This window comes from Phyllostomus discolor, chromosome 3, assembly GCF_004126475.2.
Source record: "Phyllostomus discolor isolate MPI-MPIP mPhyDis1 chromosome 3, mPhyDis1.pri.v3, whole genome shotgun sequence".
NCBI classification, from domain to species: domain Eukaryota; kingdom Metazoa; phylum Chordata; class Mammalia; order Chiroptera; family Phyllostomidae; genus Phyllostomus; species Phyllostomus discolor.
This window is the reverse complement of record NC_040905.2, coordinates 203,814,976-203,842,927: the sequence shown is the minus strand read 5'-3', so window position 1 is coordinate 203,842,927 and position 27,952 is coordinate 203,814,976. Positions and strand designations below refer to the sequence as shown.

The following is a 27,952-nucleotide window of genomic DNA, read 5'->3' as shown; positions in this document are numbered from 1 at the left end:
AATCACTCCTTGTAAGTAAACTGCACTGTCCCTGGCACACAGTAGAAAATAAAGCACTGACTGACTAGTGAATGCACTTCAAAATTCTTTGAGATGTCACCTGTAGTCATCAGTCTTTTATAAACAGACAAGGACCCACTCAGGAGGAGGTCTCAGGGTGCCAGCACTGACCTGCTCCTCTTTATCCCTGAGAAGATCCTGCAGGAGTTCGATCTCTGCTTCCGCTCGGGTCAGATCCCTGGCCGCCTGTGCTGCCTTTCTGCTGAACCTCTCCGTTGCCTGCAACTCCTACAGGGACAGAGGGATGAGAGAAGCACAACTGCTGTCACACATCGCCTTCTTCATTTTTTCTTCCTCCCAGATTCATTCCTGTTTTCATCAGACTGCCTGCCTGGCTATCCCATGGCCATGTGACGTCGAGTCCCACATTGTCCTGTGCTGTTCCCATCACTTGGCAGCCTGCTCCACCCCTCTATGGGACCAAGTGAGCAGGATGCTGCATCAGAAAAAGTGAGGGCTAATTTCTTCTTCAGGGTTCTACAGTGTTCCATGACTGGTGTCTCTCTGGACTCTCACCATTAGATTCTCGCCTATGATCTGCTGTCTTAATCTCATCGCATTTGCATCCTATAAAGACTGTAACAGACATTATCTCAGTCAGGAGTCATAACAGCCCTTTGAGGTAACATATTAGTCACCTGACTGCACAAGATGAAGAGTTTGAGATTCAGAAGGATTGCATGGCAAGCCTTTAAGACCTCTGTTTGGGTGTGTACTGACAGCTACTGCCTAAGCAGATCCCTACACTTTAAGGTAGGGATGGTATGTTTCTTCTGGTGGTTCCTTTCAGGACTTGATAGAGTGCAGGACCCGCAGCAGGGCTGTGATGGGAGAAATACAACCTTCAGGTCTGAAGGGAAACGGGCAACTTTATAGTGGTTTATAAAACAGCCAAAGTCTATAAGAAGATCAACGTTACAAGTTGTTATTTTTGACAGCTGCAGCACTGGTGGAAACTTGTTCTGTGCATATGGACTTACCGCTGCTCGTTCCTGGTTAATTTTCATAACAGTTCCATGAAGGGACTTCAGCTGGTCTTTAGCAATGGTGAGCTCAGCTGTGGCTAGCTTATCAGAGGCAGCCACAGCTTTCTTTAGTTTCTTTAATTCTTTATCTAAACCAAGGAACTGCTCCTGAGATTTGGCATCTTCAAGTTTCTTCTAAAATAAAAGGAACATTAACTAAACATATAAATCATTTGGTAGCAATGAATTGATACATAAACTCCCACAGGGACAGGGACTCTGTTCACGGCTACATACCCCATGCCTAAAGCAATACCTGGTACACAGTAGATGCTCCATAAATATTTGCTAGGTGAATGAATAAAATCATTTCAAAACTGTATGATAAACTTAGAATAAAATCAGTTTTCTTAATCAAGAATCTTAGTGATCATAAATTCATTCATTCATTCATTGGAAAAACATTTCTTGGCACCATCACCAGGGATGGACCAGCCACTTCGAGTCAGCATCAGGCAGCAGGAATATGGTGGCAAACGAAACAGACTTGGCTGCTGCCCTCAAGCAACTCAGGAGAGACAGATATTAAACAAATGCATAGACAAATGTGGAAGTAAAACTGTGCTTAGTGCTATCAAGGGGCAGACCAAGGTACTATTTGAGAGAACGGCTGGGGAGACGTACATTGGTGGGAAGGCAGCAGTCAGGGAGGACAGCGAAAGGACGTGGTCCAAGAGAGGGAATGGCACGTGTGAAGGCCAGGAGGGAAGACAGAACCTGGCATTTTTGATCAACTGAACGAAGGAGCGTAGTGAGAAAAGGAGAGGACTAAACAGAGGCCACCATGCAGGGCCTCATAAGCTTAAGAATTTTGGTCTTTATACTAAGAATAACAAAAGCTACTAGAGATGGTGCGAGATACGGGTGGAACTGACAAGAGCCAATTCACATTTCTGAAAGAACATGTGGCTACTCTGGGGAGCAGGGTCATGAACGGAAGTGGGAGACCTGGCAGGTAGTCACAGCAGTTGTCCAGAAGAGAGATGATGGCTGGATGAGGGTGGTGGCATTGGAGAAGAACAAAGTACATATACTGCAGGTATATTTTGGAGGCAGGCTCAGTAAGACTTGGGGACTGATGGGTTCTCAGTGATGTATGACCCAAGTCATTCACTGAGGCTGGGAGAAGGGTGAGGGTAGGTGTGGGAGTGAAAAGATGTGAACAACAGAGCACGGGAAATGAGCTTACTAGAGAAAAGAGTAAAGTTCCCATTTAGGGCTGGTGACCAAGAGTTTATAGTGACACTACTATGCCTGAAAGGGTGATTTTTTTTCTCCAGGAATACTTAGCATGTCTGCAAGTCGAAAGAAAGCTAATAGCTCAGTTCTGTTAGACAAGCAAGACAGTAGATTTGCAAAAATGCCTATAGTGGTAAACTATGAAATTTAAGTTGAACAAGGGGGAAAATAAAGACAGGAAAGTTTAATAAACAGAAAAGATGGGGCTAATGCGCTGAAACTCTCCATAAGGTTGAAGAGTTGCTAATACAGGGGTGCTGGTAAGATAAGAAGTTATGATCAGAGTGTGATGCTTTAGTTTGTGATTTCAAAGGTGGTGGGCACAACTCGGACAAGGTCTGGGATCTGACAAGGGGGGAGGGGGAATGCTTAGGTGGGGCTGAGAAGTTCGAAGACAGGCCAGGGTGTCAGAAAGAAAGATGACTACTACTTGCTGTAAAAAAAAAAAAAAAAGAAAGAAAGAAAATTTTACCTTTTGAGACAGCATGGAGGGACCTGGAGAACATTATGCTAAGTGAAATAAGCCAGTCAAGAAAGACAAATACCATATGATTTTACTCATATGTGGAATCTGATGAATGAACTGAACTAGCAAGCAAAATAGAGACAGACTCATAGAGAGTAGGCTGACAGCTATAGTAGGGGAGTGGGGTTAAGGGGTGGAGGGATGGAGCAAAAAGGAGAAAGGACTCACGGACATGGACAACAGTGTGATGACTGCAGGGGGAGAGATATAATGGGGATAAATGGTAATGGAAAAGATACAATAAAAAGAAAAAAGAAAGCTGAAGAGTTTAGAAGTAAGTCCCCATAGATGTGTCCAACTGGGCAAGGGGTTCTGAAGGAGGCAAACTCATTTCACCAGTAGCATTTACGTACCACCTAACCAGCTCTGAAGTCACTCTCTGCATTCCCAATTCTCTTGTTTGCATCTATCATGGCACCCTTGTCTCAGGCCCTTGATTTAATGACATGCATCCAAGTTTCTCTTGGGTCAGGTTCACCTCTGGGCCAGCAATACAGGCAGAGGTGACTGTGGATCACACCCCTTCACAGCTGGCCTGATCGCTGGGGGCATTACCAGGCAGCAGGGACTCACACGTCTTACTTTCCTAGCCTTCCCCACCTTTTTCTCTAACTCTTGGAGTTGGGCCAGAATTCTCTCCTTCTCTTCATCAGCTTCTTGAAGTTGGAGATCTGTAAGACCTTGGATTTCCTCCATGCTTTTTAGATTTTCTTGCAAATAGTGAATTTCATTCTCCAACTGCTGGATCCTTGCTTCGTGTTGCCTCTTATCCAAATTAATCTGTGAGGAAATGGGAGTTTCAAAGATGATTTTTAAGTAAAATGTTTTAAGCAAACTAAACAAAAATTTAAGAGTTATATTTGATTTTACTAAAGAGTGTAATGAAATTTTGTACTCAGAGTTACTGGGGGTGGTTTTCTCTTTAATATTCTCTAGGATCCAGTTTAATATTTGTCTCATTAAAATAATTACATCAAGAGAAATCCAATTCTGGCTCTGGCTGGTGTGGCTCAGTGGATTGAGCACCAGCCTGTGAACCAAAGGGTCGCCAGTTTGATTTCCAGTCATGCCTGGGTTGTGGGCCAGGTCCCCAGTACAGGATGCACAAGAGGCAACCACACACTGATGTTTCTCTCACTCTCTTTCTCCCTCCCTTCCCATTTCTCTGAAAAATAAATAATTAAATCTTAAAAAAGAAGAGAAATCTGATTCTGGCATCATACTATGGTTTAGCAATGCAGCATTATTTACTTGCATATTAAGAAACATACCTCCCTTGCTTCCAGGACAAGGAAAATAGTGTCACAGAGAAGCCTGATTTTGACCTCAGTACTAATATTCAGGATTGAATTTAAGTCACATCCAAGTCGACATGTTATGAGTGAAAACAACAACATTTATATTGTATTTACACAAGAAAGGGAGCATTGTAATTTGTGGAAAAATGTGAATATTTGCCAAACACTTCCCTCCAGCTGCCTCTTGCCCTTTTCTTACTCTCACTTCAAGGGCTCTCTCACAGGCCTGCCTGAACTCTTCTTGTCCGTTTGCCAGTTTCTCTTGTTGCAGAGCCATTTCTTCTTGGAGTTTTCTCTCTCTCACTTGTGCTTCCTCTCTTTCCCACTGGGAGCATGTAAGGATTTCGCTGAATTGTTTCTGCAAGTCAGCAAGACTTTTCCCTAAGACATCTGAAGGACTACAGCTTCTGGTAAGGGGAAAAAAAGATGGTATAACTATGGCATTATATTTTAATGCTAGATGCCAGGCACAAACATGCTGGTAACATCAGCGCAGGAGTAAAGAGTGTATGGAATGAGACTGGTGTCGATCTACACCACATTACTGGGCATCTCCTAAATGCAAACCACTGTTTCATCCAATGACTTAGTCACTCTGAAAACACAGGCTAACAACATTTGCTCAAAGAATAAATACCCATTTCATATAGTTATGTTATCTTTTGATATTTGCTTTCTATTTAAAATGCATAATGTATCTCTATTTCCTAACCATCTGCAGTGAACTTTCCAGAGTTATTCTTAAAACCTTTGTCTTGTAAATTAAATACCAAAAAGCATACAAGATTTAAAGTGTAAAAAAGAAAAAGCAGTGACAGACACTTCAATTAAGCAATCTTGTGTCTCAACCATGGAAATATGATAAAGGGAAACCTTACAAAGAAATCAGTCATTTTACAGAACTTGGAAAGGTGAGATTCATCTCTGACCTTCAAAGCTGGGCCCGCTGTATACTTGGAGGTCTCCATTTTCCATTACCTCATTTCCCCTGCTCCTGATTTCAGATTTCTCCGTAGCTCATCAACACGAGCTGCCACTTCTTCCGGACGAATCAAACCATCAACCACACGGTTAAGGTGATTCTGGAAATCTTTAAGTTGCTGTTTTAACAGGTTATTGTCATCCTATGAAGGGGAGTAAAACCAGGAGGTAAAAGTTAGCATAACAAATTAAAAACAGACCTACATATACAGCCTGTTTTATTTGTCATATGGTAGATTTATTCAACACCTTTACTAATTTTTCAAACCCTTTCCACTCGGGCTGACAATATCTGAATCTAGTAATCCATCTACATTCACAAAAGACACAACCAGGCATTAGGATGTCTCCTGATGTGATGCAAAAAGAAGTTCCTATGAGTGTCTTTTTGCCAAAAACTAACTAACTTGAATTTAAATAAGCCTCCATATGTGACATAATCAATACCATGCGGATACAGACAGCAAAATCTAGAATATGGAATACTCTACAGGGCAAAGGCCTAGTTTTCTTTAACACATAACAAATTTTAAAAGAGAGGAAATCTATAGACTATGAGACTTGAGAATCAAATCAACCAAATGCAATGTGTGCACCTTATTTGGATCCTGATTCCAACAAAACACTTTTAAAAATTTTATGCGATAATTTGAATACTGATAAGGTAGTAGATGATATTAGGGAATTACTATAATTTTAGGTATAACAATGATATCCATGTTTATGCTTTTGTAAAGCCCTCATTTTTTGGAGATATACATATAATAGTATAGTATTTATAGATAAAATGTTTTGGATTTGCCTCAAAATAATTCAGTGTGTGAACAGGTATGAGGGGCAGAGTGTGGAGGGCACTATAAATGAAGTAAGATTGGCCATAATTGTGAAGATGGGTGGTATATATATGAGGATTCATTTTGTTAATAGTATTTATTCTATTTTTGTATATGCTTGAGAATGTCCATAATTCAAAGTTAAAAAGACAGAAACAAAAACACTTTCCCATAATGCTGAGATCCATCTGTCAATCAACTGAAAAACAGAACATCTAATACTGAAGCTTCTCTAATAGCTTATTATTCTTCAAGGGAGATTTATTATATGCCAGCATATTTTCTCCACCAACAAATTCACGAATATATCTACAACTCAGAATGAAATTTAGACAATGGCCCTTTCAAGGAAAAGGAAATTGCTAATCTTTCCTTAAATTGTAAAGAAAAATAATTCTATATCCTAAGTTACTAACTGTATTCCCTTGAATACCTACCTGAGTAATTAATTGACTTTGAACTCTAACAGTATGAACTAAAATGGAGAATTGAGAATTGCAATGAAGGTGTTAAGTGCCTATCCTATCAAGAGTTGTCTTATCTGCAAACTGTCCTTGCCCAATGCCCCAAGGTGGCCATATTTGTACTACTGTCTAATCCTGGCCACAGGTAATCTGACCCAATGCTAGCCAATCCACTGAAAACAAGTTCTTACTCTCTCCAAAAACTGAACCAAGATCCAGCACAGTAATTCTGTACAAGACCTGGCCCTATGAGGATATGTCAGCTCAGGGCTGAGGTCCATGGTGGACTCAATACAATGCCCAGAGAGACAGGAGACCTAGGAGGGCTGTGACGCTCCTGGAAGATTGATAGAGCAGCTCTGGTTCCTGGCAAGTTGTCTGCTTTCTTGGGGTAATGTTAGTAGGTTTCAATTCACTGAAACTAAATGATTTCAGACAGGACAAATGAGGAGTTTAACCTGTACTCCATAGTAGGTTAGTAGGGTAAATAACCAGGGGATCAAGTTCTCAGATAGTTTCACAGCACGGGCCAGCATTCTGGAAAACTGACTTTAGTTTCTACTTTGGAGAAGGCCTCTAAAGAATATATTTTAGGCCTTTTCTTTAAGAGATGCATACTGAAGTATTTATGAGTGCAATAAAGATATATGAGATTTTCCTTAAAATATTCCAGCAAGAAAATAAAATGTGGACTAACTGAAACAGAAGGGCAGAATGCTGAGAATTGTTAAAGCCGAGTCAATAAAAGGTCACCTCTCTGTTTTTGTGATTATTTGAAATTTTCCATAGTAAAAATAAAAATAATAATCCAATGAACACCCAACACACACACAACTCACACAAAAATGGAAAACATGTATCTCTTTCGATATTTGCTTCAGAAGATGAACTGATAGCAGTGAATATTAAATTCTAGGTTCTCAGATTTCTTTAAACCTTGAGGAAAAAATATGCAATGCACTGAGGGAAGAGAGAGAATTTGGAAGGCCTTAGTCTTATTTGTCACAAACTTCCCTGCATGACTTTTTGGAAGTTCTTCCTGAACCATACTCTGCCCCTTTACTTCTGGTGAAGTGTAAGAGCTGCCACCTCAGTCAGCCAAGGGGGCCATGGCCTCACAGATTTGGAAACTGAGTAGTGATCCAGCCACTAGTTTCTTCAGACGTCTGTCCTCTTTGAGAGAGTTTAATTATCTGGAAAATCCTGCTCCCTCGCTTCTCCTGTAGTTTGTTGGTCACAATACTGTGACAGTTGCTATAAAAATATCTGGCTAGAGAAAACCACCTCCCAATGTAAAATTACTGCATTTTTAATAGCATCCCTTCTGGGGGATTATAAAAACTGTTTATAGTTAGGAAGTTCTACTGCAACCCACTCTAGTTAAAATTCTTGGGTAGATATTTCAGTGGAACAGGAAGGAACCAATCTGGTAACTTCAGCTCAGTTGGGTGACAAACATTCTTCTAGGAGAAATGCAAGGCACTGCTTTTGCCATGAGTTTACACAGTAGTCTCTAGTTTACTGCTGACACTGCCCCCAGCTCTTTGCACCACCATAACAACATTAAAGGTAGACATGTTAATCATTTTAAAACAATGGGCTCACAAGGGAACAGAAGCTCTGATACTGTCTCACTCAAAGTTTCTTTTTTCTAATAACTGAAGTTGCTTATTACATGTTAGAGCAGGTGGTCAAGTTGCTGACTAGATGTCAACATCTTTGAGCGTCCCATATAAGAATATATTATGAACCAACAAGTCTCTACCTGCAGCTGTTTAAGTTGCGTGCGGAGCTCCCTATTTTCTTGGTTCTTTTCTTCTGAGAACTGGACTTTTCCGAGGGCATTCTTGAGGGCTTGCTTTTCCTTCTCAAGTTCTGCTTGAAGGGCTAATTGTTCTAACTATTGCCATAGGAAGCAATAATATGAAACAACAAACACAAAACAGCAGTAATTTGTGATCTTAAAAGGAAAAGAGAAGTGTACATACACATGCTGTCCCTTGCAAGCTATGGTTTTATGATAACTCAATTTTATGTTTGTACTCCCAAATTTAAAGGTCCAAAGTGATTTTTTTCACCTTCCTCCTTAAACTATTAACACTTAAGGAAGAGTAAGTATCAAGGTCAGCCCAGTCTGGATACACCAAGCCAGAATCTCTGGGGGTGGGTCCCAGTACCTCCTTTCAAAAGCTCTGTGACTGCCCTGGCTGGTGTAGCTCAGTGGATGGAGCGCGGGCTGCAAACCAAAGTGTTGCAGGTTCGATTCCCAGTCAGGGCACATGCCTGGGTTGCGGGCCATGACCCTCAGCAACCGCACATTGATGTTTCTCTCTCTCTCTTTCTCCCTCCCTTCCTTCTCTAAAAATAAATAAATAAAATCTTTAAAAAAAAAAAAAAAAAAAAAAGCTCTGTGACTAATCTAGCAATTACTGCTCCCCAATATTTCTCAAACTATGGCCCTCAAACACTTCTCAATATTTCTCAAACTGTGGTCCTTAAATACCCGCATCAAAATCACTTGGTGTGCCTGTTAAAAATGCATAAGCCTAGACACATCTCAGACTTGATAGACCAAAATATCTAGGGTGGAGCCCAGGAATCTGCATTACCAAGCTTCACAAGTGATTTCGTATAACTAAAGTGTACCAATCTGAAACCTGTAGATGTCAAAGAGACACCTGTTATGCTACATAGTGTCAATGTGTGGTTTGAAGACCAATCCTGGCACTCCTATTGCCAAGGAAGGGGGTGTGACCCCCTCAATACCAAATGAATTTGTGAAAAGGCCAGACTGTTTTATATATAAAATATAAATTTTATACATACATAAAATATATCTTAAATATATATATTAAGTTTAATGTTACATATATGAAATATATATATATATATATTTTAATCCTCACCCGAGGATATGTTTTATTGATTTTTAAGAGAGAGAAACATCAGTCTCTCATATGTTCCCTCACCAGGGATGGGACCCACAATTTAGGTATGTGCCCTGACTGGGGATCAAACCTGCAACCTTGGCTATTGGGACAACACTTTAACCAAATGTATGTTTAATCTGGTAAAGAATATACTGTAACTGGCCTCTGCCTCTCCATGCTTATCTCACCCTCCTTCCCTACTCCTCCCCTTGTTCGTGGGACACTGGAGGTATACGCGTACTTTCAGCACTTTAAATACACTATGCTCTTTCTCTTCACCCCTATGCCTACAACACTCACCCTTTCTACCCGTTACATTTCCCCCCAACTTCCTATGCATGGCCAAGTCCTACTCATCCTTCAAGTTTGGCTGAAATACCAGTTCAGTAGGGCACTCTTCCCTGACCACCCCCTCTAGCCACAGAACGTTATCCTTTTCTTTCTCCTACACCGGTTTCACCTACTGGACTGTCAGCTTCACAAAGACAATGACCATGTCTGTGCTGTTTTCTGCAACATTCACACCTGGCCCTCAATGCCTAATCAGTAAGTATTTACTGGATGGATAACTATTTCTCTAACTTACAAATATAATTTAAATGAATGGATATTTCATCCAACCAAAATACAAGGAAGCAAAATAAAATTTAGTATCAACTTAAAGGAGGTCTCTTAAAGTTTTGAGAAAGAGTAGAATTTATTGAATACCAGCTGCTAGATGCCTTCACGCCCATTATCTCCTTTATCCTCATCATATTACAAAGGAGGGGGCATTCGTCAGCGACTCAGAGCCGTGAAGTGACTTATATTTGTTTACACAGGAGTAGTACCTGAACTCAAAATGTCTGACTCCAAAAACACGCTCTTCCCATCACTCTACAAACACTATATTAAAAAGCGTTTAATCTTACATTACATTAAAGATATGTTAAGGCCACAGGTTACTTGGTTTCTAGATGGCTTTATGCTCTTACTTACCTGGCTGAGCCTTGTTAGTTTTTCCAAGTCTTCCTTGAGCTGGTTGGCTTCAGCATCTCGTATTTTTAGCTGAGCCTCTAGCTCAACCTCATAGGCACTGAGTTCTCCGTGGGTCAGCTGCAGGGATGCATTCACCTCATGCTGCTCCTGGAGGGCGCTTTCTAGCTCTGCAAGCTCCTGGAAGGATTCAGGGTGTGTTTAATTACAAAACCCTCACTGTTCTGCTGAAGCATCTGCAAATCATTATAAGTAACCTGAGCACAATAAACCAAGTGCCGGCCAGCCTGGCACAGGAAGTGTTCATTAGCAAAATCATGAAGCCACAGGCTATGCATATCCAGGTTGGGAAGCAAAACCCTGACTAAATGTGATCAGAAAATCAGTGAGCTCCCAACATATTTTCCAAAGTGTGACACTTTAAATGTGACACTTTAAACAGGGAAAAAGAAAAAATAAATAAATAAATAAAGGAGAATAAAATTTAAAACCTCTTTTTCTACCAGACTGCAATAAATGTTTTCATATTCATAATTTCATTGCATCTTCATAATAACTGTGTAAAATAAGACATTATTCCCATTTCACAGATGAGGAGAATGAACACTGATGTAAACGTCCTGGGGCTAAAGGAAACAGTGAGAATATGAACGGAGATCTCTGCTTCCAAAAGCCCACGCTCTTTCTATTAAACCACAGCAGGTTCATGTATCAAAAGAACAAAATGGGATGAGTGCTCTCTAATATTAAGGGTGAGAGAATAACTTAAATGAGTGTAAACAAAAATGTAACTACAACTGATTAGCATACCTCAGTTCTGACTCATTTTAGCCCATGTGTTTCTTATAACTAAATATTACGGCTTGCATCGATTTATTTAGGATGGTAAAGAAGCAGATCAAACTATTCTGGATTAAAGAGGGGGTCCTACAACAAAAACTTCTACAGAAGAGTTTCTCAAGGGGTGGCCCCAAAAGCACCAGGCAATCTGAATCATTTGGGTTGCTTGCTTGAAATGCAGACTCCATATATAATCAACAGAGGATTAGTATCCACAATATATAAAAATTCCTATTAATTGTTAAGAAAAAGACAGACAATCCAACAGAAAAATGGGCAAAGAATATGAATAGGGAATTCACTGAAGAGGAACACTGAATGGCACATAAACAAATGAATGGTGCTCAATGTCTCCAGTAATCGGGGAGAAATGAAGTTAGAAGAAGATACTATTTTATAGAGAGCACAGAAGAACAAGTTGAACACACTGTGAAGAAACAATCAAGACAAATCTGTGATGTAGGACGCTCTACAGGATTACCACCTGAACTCGACACATACACAAAAGCTATGAAAGACATTCCCGGCACATTTGGGAACATTTAAATATGGTTCACATATTAGATGACGTTATGGAATTATAGTTAATTTCCCTAGGTGTAATAATGGTAACATAGTGATGCAGGGGAAAATGTCCTTATTTTTAAGAGATTTGTACTGAAGGGATGATGTCATGATATCTGCAACTTTTAAATGACTTAGCAAAAAAAAAAAACAACAACAGGAAAATATTGGTTGATTCTAGGAGAGCACATAGATGGTCAGTAAATTATTCTTTCAATTTTCCTATAAGTGTAAAACTTCATACAAGATCCCATTTCAAATTCAGCAGACTGGCAAACACCAAGTCTGACACAATGTTAAATTCCCTGAATTTGATCATTCTGTGTTTATGTTAGATGCCTTTGATCTTAGGAAGCATATGCTGAAATATTTAAAAGCTAAGGAGTAACATGTCTACAACTCATTTTCAAATGGTTAGGAAAAAATTATATAAAATCATGTGAAAATTATATTTATGAGAGATAAAGCAATGTGGCAAAATATTAATTGGTAACTATGAATGAAAGGCATAGTGACTTAATCTTGCAACTCACCTGTAAGTTGGAAATTATTTCAAAATAAAAGCTTAAAAAGATAAAAGTTGGGTAACACTAAGCTGTTGGCAAGGACGTGTGGTGTAATGGTAGCCCTCACGTTGCTGGTGGAAGGAGAAATTGATAGAATCACTATGAACAATAATTTGACAGTATCTTGTGAAGCTGAGGAGGAAGATAGTCTCTGACTCACAGTTCCACTCTGAACATAGTTCTCATGCTCAAGATGTGTACAAGGTTGTTACTCTCAGCGTTGTTTATAATAGCAAAAGACTGGAAACCACCCAGACATCTCCCAAGAGAAGAATAAATAAGCGATAAATTTGTGATGTACATACGATGGGATGTTACATATGTCAATAAAAATGAAGTAGAACTACATGATTCAATATGCGTAATTATAAAAAACAAATATAAGGGAAGAAAGGAAGTAACCAAAGAATATGTATACTATCATACTTTTTATACAAATCTTAATATTATGCAAATAATACTACATATTGCTTTGAATGGATACATGTATAATAAGAAAGAGAGATGCAGGGAAATAATAAACATATTCATGACATTTTTTACCTATGGAAGAGGATACAACACAGAGGGTTTCAAGTATATTTCAATATTTTATTTCTAAAGCTGAGTTACGTACATGGTGTTAAACACTGATTTTGATATTTTTATATGCCTGAGAAATTTCATAATATTAAAATATATTTATTCAAATTTCCAGAGCCAGCTCTATTAAGGAATAGTTTGGGAATCTGGGTTCTCTAAAGTTTGCTGAACAACTAAAACAGAGCAAGTGAACTTTCCAAATAAGTGGCAACAAATCAGGTACAAAAGGATACAACACTGTGCCTGTCTTACCTGTAAAATAATGTTAAAATTATGAAGCAATGACAAGAAAATTTGTTGTAATTTTGTTTAAATGATTGTTTAAAACACAGATACTAAAATATGAACATTTAATACCACATTTATAATAGCTGCAATTTCAAATTCTTTAGAGTTATTTGATTAAGATCTTTCAGGAACAGAAATTCAGCTAAAATAACCTTCCATTCCTAGTTTAAAAAAAGATAATGATTCCAAGTATCACAACTGAAGGAAAAAAAGAAACTAAATAGCCACTAATACTTATAATTGCACTGTTTCTAACTTGTTTAGCTTATTTAATTTGGACATCATTTACTTCTGAGGCTAGGGAAAATAGGCAAGAAAAAACAAATCATTCATACCTTCCTCATATTTTCTGCATCTATGGCAACTATTTCCAGTTGGTCCCTCTCTTGCTCAACCTCTGTCAGTTTCTGCAGCAATGTCTCCTTCTCTTCTTGTAGCTTTCTGCACTCATTCTGAGCTTGAGTTGCCTGGCCTTTGATAGTCTCCAGGTATTCTTGCAACCCGCTGATAACACCTTCTAAATCCTTTTTCAGGGCTTCATTTGCTGCTATCTGGCCTAGAACAAAAAAAAGGGGGGAAAGTAATGTATATAAGAAAATGCTTTCAAGATATATAAATAATACTGCATTTAGCCTCTTTAGTTATTTGTTACCAGCTAAGAATGAAAGCCTAAGCTTTCAATTATTTCCTATTATTTTATTTTTCTTTTCCAAGATATAATGATAGTTTTTCCCATTATCCGTAGTAGAGGAGGAATAAGCAGGTATACAATAAAAATAGTATATTGAGTGAACATTGCTTATAAGCTATTTAATTCTTACTGTAGAAAGTTTAAAGTAGTGATGTCCAAATAAAATGAAAAAATGTATGTGAAACTGAGTTCTTGCTGCTAGATACACAAAACAACACCCCTCAACAAATAAGGACAAAACAAATAAACAAACAAACAAAAAACCCAACCAAATACAACATACCTACTATGTGACAGGCACTTTACAAACACGATCTTATTTAATCTTTCCAAGAACTAATGATTGAGGTAGAAATAATTTCTCCCAGGTCACACAGCTGATAATGGTGAAACAGGGACTGGGATCTTATGCTGAGGGAAGGCTCTCACCATTGTATCCTCATTTCCATCCTCCCCTTCTGATATTATGACAATGTCACAATTTAAATCTGCATGGCAAAAGTAGATCCTAAAATTCTCTCTACACTCTCCTTATCACTAGACACTGAATCCCTGATGGCAATGGGCTCTTTACTCCTGGAGGGATTTTATGTCTTAGAAGAGGGCAATCACATGCCCGAGTTTGTCATGATCATGTAACTGACTTCTTGTCTACTGACTGCAGTGACCCGACTCACGAGGACATCAACTCAACAGAATTAAATTTAAAATTTTAGTTTTATTACACTTTTGGGTATTGTCCCAATATTTCCCTATCAAATACTAGTACTGAGAGCTGAAGTATATTCAACTATTATCTGGATTAATGTCTGAGTATCATTTACTCTTAAATCAACTTAAATTCTCACCTTCAGTAAGCTGTTGTTCAAGGTCCTTAATCTCTTCAGTTTCTTTAGCAATTCTAGAGAGTATCTCGTCCAAACGGCCTTCAAGTTGTTTGTACTGCTTGTTCATAATGTCAAGCTGTTGTTCTTTACCCCTTTTCTGAGCCTTCATATGGCACTAAATTGAAACAAAAAAACTCTTTTAAAAATAACAATCCTTAACTTTTTTAAAGACCAGAAAATAAAATGTAACAGTTTGCAGTATGTCAGGCTCTGTGTTGTTTTCATGTGAGTAGTTTTCATTTAAACCTCATGATGACTTGATCAGGGAACCATCTCCATTTTACAGAAGAGCAAATTGAAGATAAAAGAAGTTAAATGATTTTTCCAAGGGCACAACTAGTAGGTAATGTAGCTGAGTTCAAAGTTCTTCTAACTGCATTAAAATATGTCTCTTTAAAAAGGTTTTTGAGGACTTTCAGTTAAGATGGTGGCATAGACAGCCATGGTTCACCTCTTTGCATAAACTACATCAAAACTACACCTCAAATATGGAACCACCATCACTTAGAACAGTCAGAAATTGAGCTGAATATGTATTCTCACAACTACAAAGTTAAAGAAACCATCCAAACTGGCAGGAGATGCGCAGACATGGAACAGGCTGGTCCTTTACACATGTGTGGTAGATAAAAATTCAAGAGGGGTATCTCTAGAGCAAGGAGTCCCAGCCCTACACCAGGATCCTCAGCCCAGGGTCCCAGTGCCAGGAAGATAAGTCCCCACAACTTCTGGCTGCAAAAACCAGCAGGGACTGAGTTGGTGGGGAAAAAATGCTAGTGTTGCAAGCAGTTCCTCTTAAAGAACCCCCACACACTCTCACCTACTGAGACTTACTCCCTCGGCTCCAGAGCCAGGGTGGCAGCTTGAGGGGCACAGCAATGTGCAGGAGGAAGCTGAGGTGTTGGCATCTAGGTGAGCAGAGGCCATGTCCCTTTTCTGGGCCCTTCCCACACAGAGCTGGTAGGCTGGTGCTGTATTTGAGACTCCATCAACCTGGCTAACATTATTTGACCCACCTTAGAGATCCCCAGAGACTATGCCCCCACCCAACTTATAGGCCCACCCAAGCAGCTTTTCCATATGAATGGCTGGTGTTGGCTGAAGTGTCACAACTTCCTAAATCCTCTCAAACAAGCAACAGCTGGCCTCAGTGAGCCTCAGACCCAGCACTAGCAGCAGCCAGCCTAGATTCACAGGTTGGCTTTGCCTGGGGATCACCAAGCCCAGCACAAGTAGCAGCAATCTCAGATTGCTTTATAGCTCAGGCAGGATGTCCCTGGGAAAAACACAAAAGGGCTGACATTGGCCCACACCACCCAGAAAACCCCAGTGCCAGCACACCCAGCGGGTAACTATAGACCACGTTGGAGCACCAGCACCCTGACTCTGTACAGCTGATTCCCCATGGAGGGCGGAGGTTGGTAGTAAGTGGTCACAGTCAATCCTTGCAGCTGACTGGCCTGGATAAATCCCTCCCATTGATCTGCCAGCAGCATGCAAGGCTCAACTACAAGAGGAGAGTGTACTCAGCCCACATGAAGGGAGCACCTCAAGTACACAGCTTGGATGAAAGGAGAGGCTGTGCCACTGGACCCTGTAGGACACCTACTACATTAGGCAACGCTACAAAGACACAGAGTCAAAGTAGCTCTACTAATACATAAAAACAAACACAGGGAGGCTACCAAAATGAGGAGACAAGCATGGTCCAAATGAAAGAAGAGATCAAACCTCCAGAAAAAGAGGTAAACTAAATGGAGATAAGCAATCTATCAGATACACAGTTCAAAACACTGGTTATAAGGATGCTTAAGGAACTTAATAAGGACCTAAACAGCATAAAACAAGATCCAGTCAGAAACAAAGATACACTAATTGAAACAAAGAACAATTTACAAGGAAACGACACTAGAGAAGATGAAGTTGAGAATCAAATCAATGACATGGAACATAAAGAAGCAAAAAACAACCAATCAGAACAATAAGAAGAAAAAAGAATCCAGAAAAAGAGGATAATGTAAGCAGCCTCCAGGACAACTTCAAGAGGTCCAACACTCACATCATACGGGTGCCATAAGGAAAAGAGAGAAAGCATGAAATTGGAAATCTATTTGAAAAATAATGAAAGGAAACTTTCCAATTTATTTACTCCAAATTTTCTTGAAGTGGAAGAAATAGACATGCAAGTCCAGGAAGCACAGAGAGTCCCAAACAAGATGGACATAAAGAGGCCTACTCCAAGACACATTATAATTTAAATGCCAAAAGTTAAAGAATCTTAAAAGCAGCAATAGGAAAGAAATTAGTTACCTCCAGGGGAGTTCCCATTAGACTATCAGGTGAGTTCTCTAAAGAAACTTTGCAGGCTAAAAGGGATTGGCAAGAAATATTCAAAGTCATGAAAAGCAGGGACCTACAGCCAAGATTGCTCTATCCAGCAAAGCTATCATTTAGAATCAAAAAGCAAATAAAGAGCTTCCAGAGAAGAGAAAATTGAAAGAGTTCATTACTACCAGACCATTATTATATGAAATGTTAAAGGAACTTATTTAAGAAAAAGAAGATCAAAAAAAAAAAAAGAAAAAGAAGATCAAAACTATGAACAATAAAATGGCAAAAAATACATATCTATCAACAATTGAATCTAAAAAACAAACTAAGCAAACAAGAAGAACAGAGACAGAATCATGGATACAGTGAGTGTCTTGACTGTTGCCAGATGGGAGTGGGTACAGGGGAATGGGTGAAGAGGTGAGGGGATTAAGAAGTACAAATAGGCCCTGGCTGGTATAGTTCAGTGGACTGAGTGCCAGCCTGTAAACCAAAGTGTCGCTGGATTGATTCCCAGTCAGGGCACATGCCTGGGCTGTGGGCCAGCTTCCCAGTAGGGGAGTACACGAGAGGCAACTACACATTGATGTTTCTCTCCCTCTCTTTCTCCCTCCCTTCCCCTCTCTAAAAATAAGAAAATAAAATTTTAAAAAGTACAAATAAGTAGTTACAGAATAGCCATGGGAATAGCCATGGGGATATAAAGTATGGTATGGGAAATGGAGTAGCCAAGGAACTTATACGCATGACCCATGGACATGAACAATGGTGTCAGGATTGCTATGAGGGATACTGAGTGGAGGGATGGTGTAAAGGGAGAAAAATCAGGATAATTGTAATAGCATAATCAATAAAATATAATATAAAAAAATTTTAATGATAAGGTTTTCAAAAAGTTAATTGATTATATATACATATAGAAAAAGACTATATTGCAAATGTTAACAAGTATAATATCTAGGTGGAAGGATTACAGGAAATTTTTTTCTTTTTTTATGAGTTTTTTATACTAAAATTTTTATAATAAACAAGTGATAACTTTTTAATAAAAAACATATGTACTTCTAAAAAAGGTTTCTTACGGTATAATAGAGACATAAAATAAAAAGTTACTTGAAATTCAAGTTGATTTTCAATTCCTTATACAACCAAACATTTTGTTTTTAGTTTCAATAAACTAAGAACTCAGAGGGACTCAAACACCATTCAGCCCAGTGATTCTCAAGATGGAAGGCTGGCCCTATGGAAGAGGCCCTCTCCTCTACTCTTACATATGTCCCTGGTGGAAAACAGAGCTTTCACACACCCACACACCCTTTCCCACCCTGACTGGCATCGATTCAGGGAACTACTGGTAACTGAAAAGACGGGACTGTATTTCTCAGGTGTGCTGGGGGAAAAAAACTGACAACCAGGGAGTAGTCTAACTCTTCCTTTTACACATGACAAAACTGAGTCTCAGATTCATCAAGTGACTTGCCCAGATTACTTGGAGAGTGTTCATATGGACACAAATTCCCCAAAGAGTCTTTGCCCTCATTCACACCCTCACAGGCTCTGTTTGCAGCGCCCCACTCCCATCAGAGGAACAGAGCAAGCAATCAGGGGAATTGTCAGGGGAAAGAACTGCATTACAGCCCAAACAACAAACTCCAAGACCCAACTGACTGTAAAATAACACTTTTCAATTTTAGAGGTCTGCTGCCTCCAAAGACAGGAAAGACCAAATGAATGGCAGCTTGATTGGAAGGTTTTAAATTTCCTTCTGGTAAAACGCGACAGGATTTTCAAAACACTTCTTCCTACATACCCAAAATATCCACCCAAAGTCTTTCTGAAAAAGTAACTGCAGGCAATAGCTTAAATTCAAAGTAAATTTAAGATTTTTATGGCTCAAGAAAGAATTTTAAAACACCCAAAACTGTGTGTTCATATCTCTATCAATAAATCTTGAAAATCCACCATTAAAAATTTCATTGAAATTTCTTTACATGCAAGACAAAAAAATGGTTCAATATGCCCGTGATTTGCACTAAACACATGGATGCAAAAGTAGATTCTGCAGTTTTCAGTACCGTGGTGCTCACAAAAGAATTATTGTAAAAACAGGAACTTACATCTCTGACTCCTCCTCCTTTTAAGCCCTTTGTAGAGAGAGAGAGAAAAAAAAATGATCCTACCTTAACTTAAAATTTGTTCTGTTAAAACTGAGCCGTTGAGAACAAGGAAATTGTGGGCGGAACGCTTTCTAATGTCTTCAAATTTCTGTGCACTTCCCTCTCTGACAGCCACATTTTTGTAAGCGCCTCCAAGTCTCAGTAACTTCCCAGCTCTTCAAACCACATTCCTGGCAGAGTGAGCGACAGCCCAGCCGGTCCAATCACGAGCCACCTCCGTTGGCCCCCACAACACAGGAAGCTCCCAAGGGCCAATCACACACACCCTTTGCAACAGATTACTACAGGCTAAATCTCCGTGGGGTACAATTACCATTTGCTTCTACAGGGCATTGCCATGTAGGGAAGAGAGATATAAATCCTTTATTATTCACTCCTGTGATATATATGCTGCTAGCTATGGCCATTTTTATAACTAAAACAGGATTTGATTTTTAAATTTTTTTTCCTTTTTGAAACCTAGTTAAATAAATGGTTAGGTTTGTTGAAAACCTGCCTTAGGCTCAGCTCTGAGCTAATTTTAAAAATAATTAATCTCTTTAGACTTTTAATTCCTTTGTGGGGAGAGGATCACTGCAGCCGAATAAGCATGGGCTCTATGTCTATCTAAAAGGGAGAGCTTGGGAAATCATTTATACTTTCTAAATCACATTCTCATCTTTTGCAAATTGAAAAATAGTCGACAATCTTCTGGGGAAATGAAGTTCCTCACCAGTATATGCAAAAACCCAGCGCTATGCAAGACATTGTTAGCACTGAACATACTTGCTTTCCATCATATCTCAGCCATATACTGTTTTCAAGTTTTTACTTTTAAATTTCATTTCCCATTCAGAAAGATACCTCATCTAATTACATAATAAAAGTTAACTGAATAAAATTACATAATAAAAGTTAACTGAATAAAGTTAAACAGTCTACATCTGTTTAAAAAATATGCAGGGGTCCCACTCTTGATTCTTTCTCTTTTGCTAAAATGTTCATATTTGTAGCTTAAAATGGGGTGCTTAAAACTAGCCAATAAGGCGACTTTGTCTGCAAATTAGAAAAAGATGCTCCCTCCAGTGAACAAACTAAGAAGAGACATTCCTCTCGTACTTGGACTAAGTCTGTAACCGTAAGAACTAACTTTTAGTAGTTTTGGTTTTCTTTTAATCCTCACCAGAGGATATATCCATTGATCCAGAGAGAGAGGAAGGGAGAGAGAAACATCAATCAGAACCCACAAACTAGGCTTGTTCTCCAAACAGGAATCGAACCTGTGAACTTTTTCTTGGTTTATGGGCCGATGCTCCAACCAACTAAGCTACACTGGCCAGGGAACCTTTAGTAGTTTTAACAATACCAAAAAGGAATCTTAAATCTGGTTTGGATGTTTCATCCCTGCTAACACAGATTGATTATAGCTACCTTCAAAACTTAGATGCCATTCCTACTTCTCATTTAACTCCTTCCAATATGTAATTCTTTGCGTAAATACACTAGCATTAGACTATGTCTGCCAGGAATATCCCTGTCGTTGTTGAAAGGGAACATACAATCTAGGTTTTAACTAGACTCACAGATCATAGAACTGGAAGGAGCAGCAAATGAGCTTGGGTAGTGCCTATAAACTGGCTCCTTCCTGCCTTCTTTGATGCACACAGGCATAAACACAGGGCTGGCCCCTAGGGATACAGTTCCTGTCCTCAGGGGCCTCACTTGGGGTGAAGACTTATGAACAAATAAATGCAATAAAGATTTTATTGACCATATTATACACATTACTTAAAATCTCTAACTTTTCATGTACCAAAAATTATTTAAAATAATTAAGACTACTTTTGGTTTCTATGTTAATACTAAGTGTTATCTTCTGTTAGAAAAGACCTTAAGTCTATGATGATAAGGTCACCCTTTGTCAAAATTAGCTGGTCTGCAATAAAAAAAACCTATAACATTTTACTAAAATGTTTAAAGGAATAATTTAAAACTTCTCAAATACTTAAAGCAATTATAATGCATGGCCCTTACCATGTTAAATTCTATAATTTCTCTTGATCCAGAGATCTTAAAGTTATTTAAAAATCACCTTATTATGCAAAGTATACCATTAAAATATGCAGAAAATATTTCCACTTGTGTTGTACAAATATTGGCTAAAATATAAGTCATTAAGTAAGACTTCTCAGGGTAGAGACAGAACGAAACAAGAACCTAATCCCATCATCCAGCCACCTAACCACGTGGGGCCAAATTTTAGCAAGACATACTCTCATTTTCACTGGAGGCCAGCCATATCAGCCTAGTGGTTGCCTTCCAATGACTGAATGTAATTTTAGAACTGTATAAATGTAACTACTCCTTAACTAGGGGCAAGGAGCTCGGTGCTGCCACGGGGTAGAAACAAGGTGCCAGGCCAGATGAAACAAGGTGGAGGGCTGGATTCAGCCCGTGGGCCTTGTGTTTGCCATCTGTGCTCTAGAAAAATGTTTCCTTTTTAAGGACAAAACAAAAAATATGAAACAACAAATAGCTTTAGTGAAATATTTGCATAAAGGATCAAAGAAGGGATAGAAAAAAGACTCTAACCTTACTTCTACTCTTCTGTATTACCACCTAGCTCTTAGGAATGAAGACAATAAGGCAAAGAGAGAGAAAGGGTAAGATGTTTAGAGAGCACCTTGAAACAGGTTTCTCTTGATTTGAAATATAATGAAATTCAACCACTTAAATATATTATGCATCCCTTTTTCTATTGAAAGCTACTTTCGTCAAACCCTGAGTTATTATGTTTTAAACACATACACATATATTTTATATATAAGTATAGATGCGTATATATGTTCATATACATATATGAACATAACACACACACACATAAAATATAAATATATAACTCAAATTTGCACAACAAACTAAAAAAGAATTTCAAAAAGGATTCTGATGCTAAGAATGATGAAACATAATATCTTGATAAAACAAAATTCTAGTTCCCACAGAACAAGTCAGAATCTCTTCATTTACTTACATGTTTTGGGTCTTCAGAATCCAAGCTATCTAGGACCATTTGCAAGTCCTGGATCTCCTTCTGTTTTTCAGCAATTTCTTGCCTTTGCTTATCCTTCTGCATTTCTAGATCCAGAGCTTCTTGGCGTAGTTTATTTAGAAGTTGTATCCTACCACTCAACTGCTTGAAAAGAAGGTCTTTCTCTGCTTCTGAAACCTAATCCCCCACACCCCAACACACAATTACCAGAGGATAGCAACACTGATTTACAAGTTTAAAGAAAACAACTCTTACAATTTAAAGGTATGCTCTATGAGTTTTTTAAAATAACAAAATATAGAAGTTATCCAGGCATTTCATTCACATCTTATACTTTTATGCTTATTACATGTAGAAAACTTCATTTTATAAAAGTTTAGGAAAACTAATAATAGCAGATAAAAATAAAGTTGTCGCCCTAATATAAACAACTTGTAAATTATTAATAACCATATTAATCATAGCTGACTTTATACAGTACTTACTTTATATTGTACTTACCCTTGTTATTAGCATGTCAAGCAAATTAATAGTGTAATGAAATTTTAGATTTATAGTTACTCATTTAAAATAACTACTTTTTCCAAGCACATTTTGCTTTAAAAGTTGATTATTTATATCTATCAATCCAGCTATATAAAACTTTGGCCAGTAGTATTATAAAACATTCTTATTTAATTATTAAAATCATTCTTGACAGCTCCCTATACCTCATCCCCCACCTTTAATCCATCTTTAAGACCTATCAATCAGTTCTACTGCCAAATTTTACATAGAATCAGTCTGATTTCTCTCTACGCTCACCAGCACCTTCCTAGTACAAGCTATTATCATCTCCTGTCTGTGCTAAATACCCTCCTAGCAGGTGCGTAAATTTCCCTTCTTTCTACCTCCCTCATTTCACTCTCTTGCAGTAGTTAGAGTGCTCCTGTAAAAATGCAAATAGGATTAGCCACTCTACTACCTAAAGTCCTTCAAAGGTTTCCCATTATATTCAGAATAAAATTCAAACCCCTTAAAACGGCCTATGAAGCCTGACATGATCTTTAACCTCATCTTCCGTAACACTCTCCCTCACTCTGCAAAGGAATCTTTAGTTTGCCTGGAATACCTTTCTCCTAACTCTGCCTCACTGGCTCCCTCTCATCCTTTGGGTCCCAGCCTAAATGTTACCTCCTCAGAGAAGTCTCTGTGGGTCCCCACAATTTAAATTATATCCTTTTTATTACTTCTCCTAATTTTCTACTTTTTTCTATAACACTTATATTGTTTAAATATACATTTCTTTTATACTTTTGTTTGTTGCCTATTTCCTGACCATGAGGAAGGGACACACCTGTTTTGTTCATTTACTGAGGGCCTGGTCAGCAACTGCCATATAGTAAGCTTCCAATAAACTTGAATCAATTTCTAGTTACTATATAATCCGAAAGTAACGGTATCTTTAAAAAGATTCTATACTTTGGATTTTACATTCTTGCTCTATCTACTAGAGTATGAATGCAGTTATCCTCATAATTTTGAAATACTGATATTTAAAAGTTGCAATAACTGAAACCTTTTATACACTTAAAAAGTAAAATGTCAAATACTTCCTTTTTTGAAGTTTCTCCCTATGCTATTACATCATGAGTTTGAACTTCCTTCTTCATGATACACTTTGTAATTTCTGTGAGTATATCACTTCCATCTTTTTGTATTCCATATTTTACATCATTTACATTTCTGCTGCTTGCTTGATAATGTTTATGTTGTAGTAGAGATGTCTTCTGGCTTTTAATCTAGATCCCAGGATCTTAAAAGTAGGGAGTGCTTAATTACATTAGGAGATATGTCGGAGAGCAACTTCCCTGGGTAATGTAGGTGATTTTTGTAATAAGTGTAGACCAAATACATCTTTTTACATAAGTTGTAAGTAATTCATTTATTTCTGCACACTTTATAAAATGTGAATGGGATGGCATCATGATTGGAAGGAAAATGTAATTGAAAATGCTAAAACTGTATTTGACTCTGAAATTTGTTATTTTGTAACTAACTAAGCAGCACTGATTTAAAAATTGTTTCACATGGTTATGAAGGGAGAAAACATTTCATTTTTTGCATTTCCTCTTAGCATTGCTGGTTTGCTTTTACATACTTTTTTAAGCTGTATAGCTTCTTCCAGTTGCTTAAATTCTTCAGTAGCTCTTAAGATTTGTTGTTCTGCCTTTTCTATTTCATCATGCAGCTCTGAGAGTCGAGTTTGTGCTGCAAATTTAAAACCATGATCACACACACAAGAAAAATCTTAAATCTTTAAATTTCTACCAGATGTTTTTCTTCACAATAACCTCCTCCCTTTAGTTGAATTATAGATTACAGATTATATTAAATTATAGATCACAGGAATAAAAAATGTAATTTCTTATGATGGTTTTCCTTTCTAGTAATCTCTAGAATAGTTTCATGATATGCTATAGGACTATAATTTATCCTTTTTTTATTGTATTTTTTCCACTACCACGTAATCCCCTTTAATTGATCCTTTAAATTTGTAAAATTCTTAACATAAAAGGGGCTTTAACTGATGATCCCAACACTAAAGATCTCTTTTGAGAAAATAAGGATTTTATTGGTAAATATATACTTATATGTCACTAAGTTATATAATTAGGCTTAGGCTATTTAAAAAAACCTGCATTAGAGGTAAATGCTTTTATAATGGGACTCAATATCAAATTCACTACTGAACAGTTTTTCTCAACTCAAGTAATCTCAAATCAATTAGTTTCTCCCTCAAATTTCCAATTTCTTTTTCTCCCTTACTTCTTCCCTGCCTCCTATAAAATGATGAGCTCCTTGAAGCTAGTCTGCACAGATAACTGATTTACTTTTGTTTTCTCCCTCTGGAGCCTGGCATACAGTGTACATTTAGACACGGACAACTCGGTCTCTTTCTTCCCTCTCCCAGTCAACCTCTACTAGACTTCCATGTTTTCCATTTAGCTACTAACCAAGGGAAGATGAGCTGCTAATATGATTGGTCAGAGCCCCACAATGGGCCATGAATCCTAGTGGGATGCAGGAACCCAAGTCTACTTTCTCCTTTCATATCTATGCAGCTGAATGGGAAAGTGGATTCAAAGTTTGTCACCGGCAGGGTCTCTAAGAGCCCTCCTTGACTGACTTCTTTGTCTTTGTGACTTGCCAGAAGGTGGTAAGATCCCTTGAATTAGATGTTCTGGGGGTGGATGGGAGGGAAGGTTGAGGAGGTAGAATGTGGGACAGGCTGGAAAGAGTCAAAGCCAGCCTCAGGCTCCAGCCTAAGGAGAGTGCCCTGATCCAGTTTATCCAAAGCACAACTTTAGGTTTTGGCTGCATACATAGTAATAAAGCGGTACTTCACTTGCTTCAATTATTACTAATTATGTCTTCGAATGTATAGCTCCAATGGTGAAAGGGATCTGTTGGCAGGAGATTTAAGCATTCTTGTATCCCCTGGATATGTTGTCATGAAATTACTATCAAAAACCCCATTTTCTAACATAATAGAAATAACTATAACCTGCTCAATGAATCACTACTTTTGTTTTAGACTTTTCACATAAACAACAATTTAATAAATGCCTCCAGCATGTTAAGTAAAAGAATTATTAAAACACAATTTGCCTACACAGTCAACCTTTTAATATTTTTAAAGAATTTAAAATGACTTTTTTAAACCTGCATGTATTTTTCTTTCTTTGTCTTCCAGTTGTATGTCCGGTGGCGTGTGGGCTCTCAAGTTCTTCTGCCCGTTTCTAGGTTGTTGCCCCTCATTTGGCTCCATCTTCTTGATCTCTATGGGCTGGGCTTTATCGATAATGTAACTCTCTCTGGTGAACATATTCCTCTTGTATCTGGATTTACCAATATAGGGGCTTTCCTCTGGGGTTTTATCGACTTCAACATACTATAAGCAAAATAAATTAATAGATGTGTGGTTTAATAAGTAACTTATAAACAGTCACGTGACATTCATTTTACTATGAAGAACATATCACAGAACTGCCTAAATATTAATTCTAATGCCTAGAAGTTGAAAAATGCATATTCTTTCATCCTTGTATACCAGAAAAGAACTAGAACAAAAAATGGTCTCAAAGGATTTCTCCTCCTATTCTTGAACAGTGAATTTGGATTTATTGATTAAAGAACTGTATACAGTTATGTGATTTTTAGCCCTGCTTAATCTTTCAAACAAGAAATTTAGGTATTTTATCTTGGTTTCCTGGCTGATACATGAGTAAGGTATCTATTTAATAAATTTTAATAATTGCATTTTTATCTAAATAATATGATGCTGGTTACAATCACCGGGTCTTAGACATTAAGTGGTTTTTCTTTTGCAGTAAGATTTATGGCATACGTATAAATAATGGTTGACTAAGACTGCACCAAGTGGTTACTGAACAAACAACATATGGAGATGACTATACTATTCCATTTGCTGAAGCTGGCAGTGCACTTTTTCTGGAAGTTCAGATTTAAGGGAGATGATCAACCATATTCTTGAGTGAGATATCTGAGGGTTAGAAAGCTGCTTTGGGTTATGGATACGGCTGTAGGTAAGAATCCTTCTGGGCTTTTTACCATATTTTTCCATGTATACTGTGCATTGTTTTTCCCTCAAAATGTGGGCAAAAGAAGTGTGCATTATACACAGCAAATTACGGTATCTCTTTTGGAAACTGCTCTAACATACAGAGCCAAATAACTCTCAGATCCAACCAAAATACATTTATTCTTCTGACGCCCTCACACCAAGAAAGTGGGGTGGTTATTGATAAAAACCCTTGAAAGTCTCCAACACCTGCCCTTCCCTGCCCCACTATAAGCTTGCTTTAACTGTGGATTATTAAAAAATTAATATAACTCACCTCTGATGGATAGTAATTTAGTGGCTCAAATTTAGCATCAATTTTATAAAAGGCCAATTCCTGTTCCAGCTCATACTGTTTCTGACATGCTCGCGTTAGTTCCATGGTCTTTTGTTTTAGCTATGGGCCCAATTTGATAAGAGATAACATATAGCGTCAGTAAGTCAGTATAAAGGTATGATGGTATGAGGCAAGTTCTAATCATAACTAATAGATTGCTTTAAACCCCACAGCAAAGAGCATAATGTTCAGAATATCTTATCATAATTCTTAAATATTAAAAAGAATGAAATACAAAATTATCATAAGAGATCACATAAAAGACCTTTGAAGTTATCTGCTATTTCAGGATACAATGAATGAAGATTTTAAAAACATTTAAATTTGCTTTAGCCAAACATGAAAATAACTCTGTACCAATTATTTTTAAGTAACTAGTCTACTAAGTACCTGCTTCCTGATTTCCCAATAATTAACAATTTATTTAACTCACTCTGCAATTTTAATGGTAGCTTCAAATCATGGATGGAAATGATATTTAACATTAATTATACAGGAATCAGGAGGAGGAATGAGAAGGATGAAAGTAAGTTTGGTTTTAACTGCTGTATTGTTGCTGTAGTATTTTGGCTAATGGCATTTCAGTTTTAGCTGTTCAGAATATTATTTTTTGTAATAGAGGATAAGGAATGTGAATAAGATCAATTAATCAGATTCAAATATATAATACTACATTTTTAATAAAGTAATTCTACTAAAATTACAA

The 27,952-nt window shown here is 37.8% G+C and overlaps 1 protein-coding gene across 6 annotated transcripts in view; it reads right to left on the bottom strand.

Annotated features, from left to right (window-relative positions):
* Window positions 1-27,952, bottom strand: part of CNTRL (centriolin) — an 81,716-nt gene that overhangs the window by 30,181 nt on the left and 23,583 nt on the right. For 4 of the 6 annotated variants that reach the window (XM_036022158.1, XM_036022159.1, XM_028505228.2 and 1 more), the window contains 13 exons: window positions 27,187-27,306; window positions 25,991-26,219; window positions 24,426-24,535; window positions 22,268-22,462; window positions 14,711-14,864; window positions 13,507-13,727; window positions 10,335-10,511; window positions 8,192-8,326; window positions 5,127-5,272; window positions 4,348-4,555; window positions 3,451-3,630; window positions 1,041-1,220; window positions 172-288 (listed from right to left, as the gene is read on the bottom strand). In XM_036022158.1, coding sequence (XP_035878051.1) covers window positions 172-288; window positions 1,041-1,220; window positions 3,451-3,630; window positions 4,348-4,555; window positions 5,127-5,272; window positions 8,192-8,326; window positions 10,335-10,511; window positions 13,507-13,727; window positions 14,711-14,864; window positions 22,268-22,462; window positions 24,426-24,535; window positions 25,991-26,219; window positions 27,187-27,306 — 2,172 coding nt within the window. Of the gene's footprint in view, window positions 1-171; window positions 289-1,040; window positions 1,221-3,450; window positions 3,631-4,347; window positions 4,556-5,126; window positions 5,273-8,191; window positions 8,327-10,334; window positions 10,512-13,506; window positions 13,728-14,710; window positions 14,865-19,260; window positions 19,626-22,267; window positions 22,463-24,425; window positions 24,536-25,990; window positions 26,220-27,186; window positions 27,307-27,603; window positions 27,616-27,952 lie in introns of those variants that run through there. The other 2 variants (XM_036022160.1, XM_036022161.1) reach the window with 2 other exon arrangements.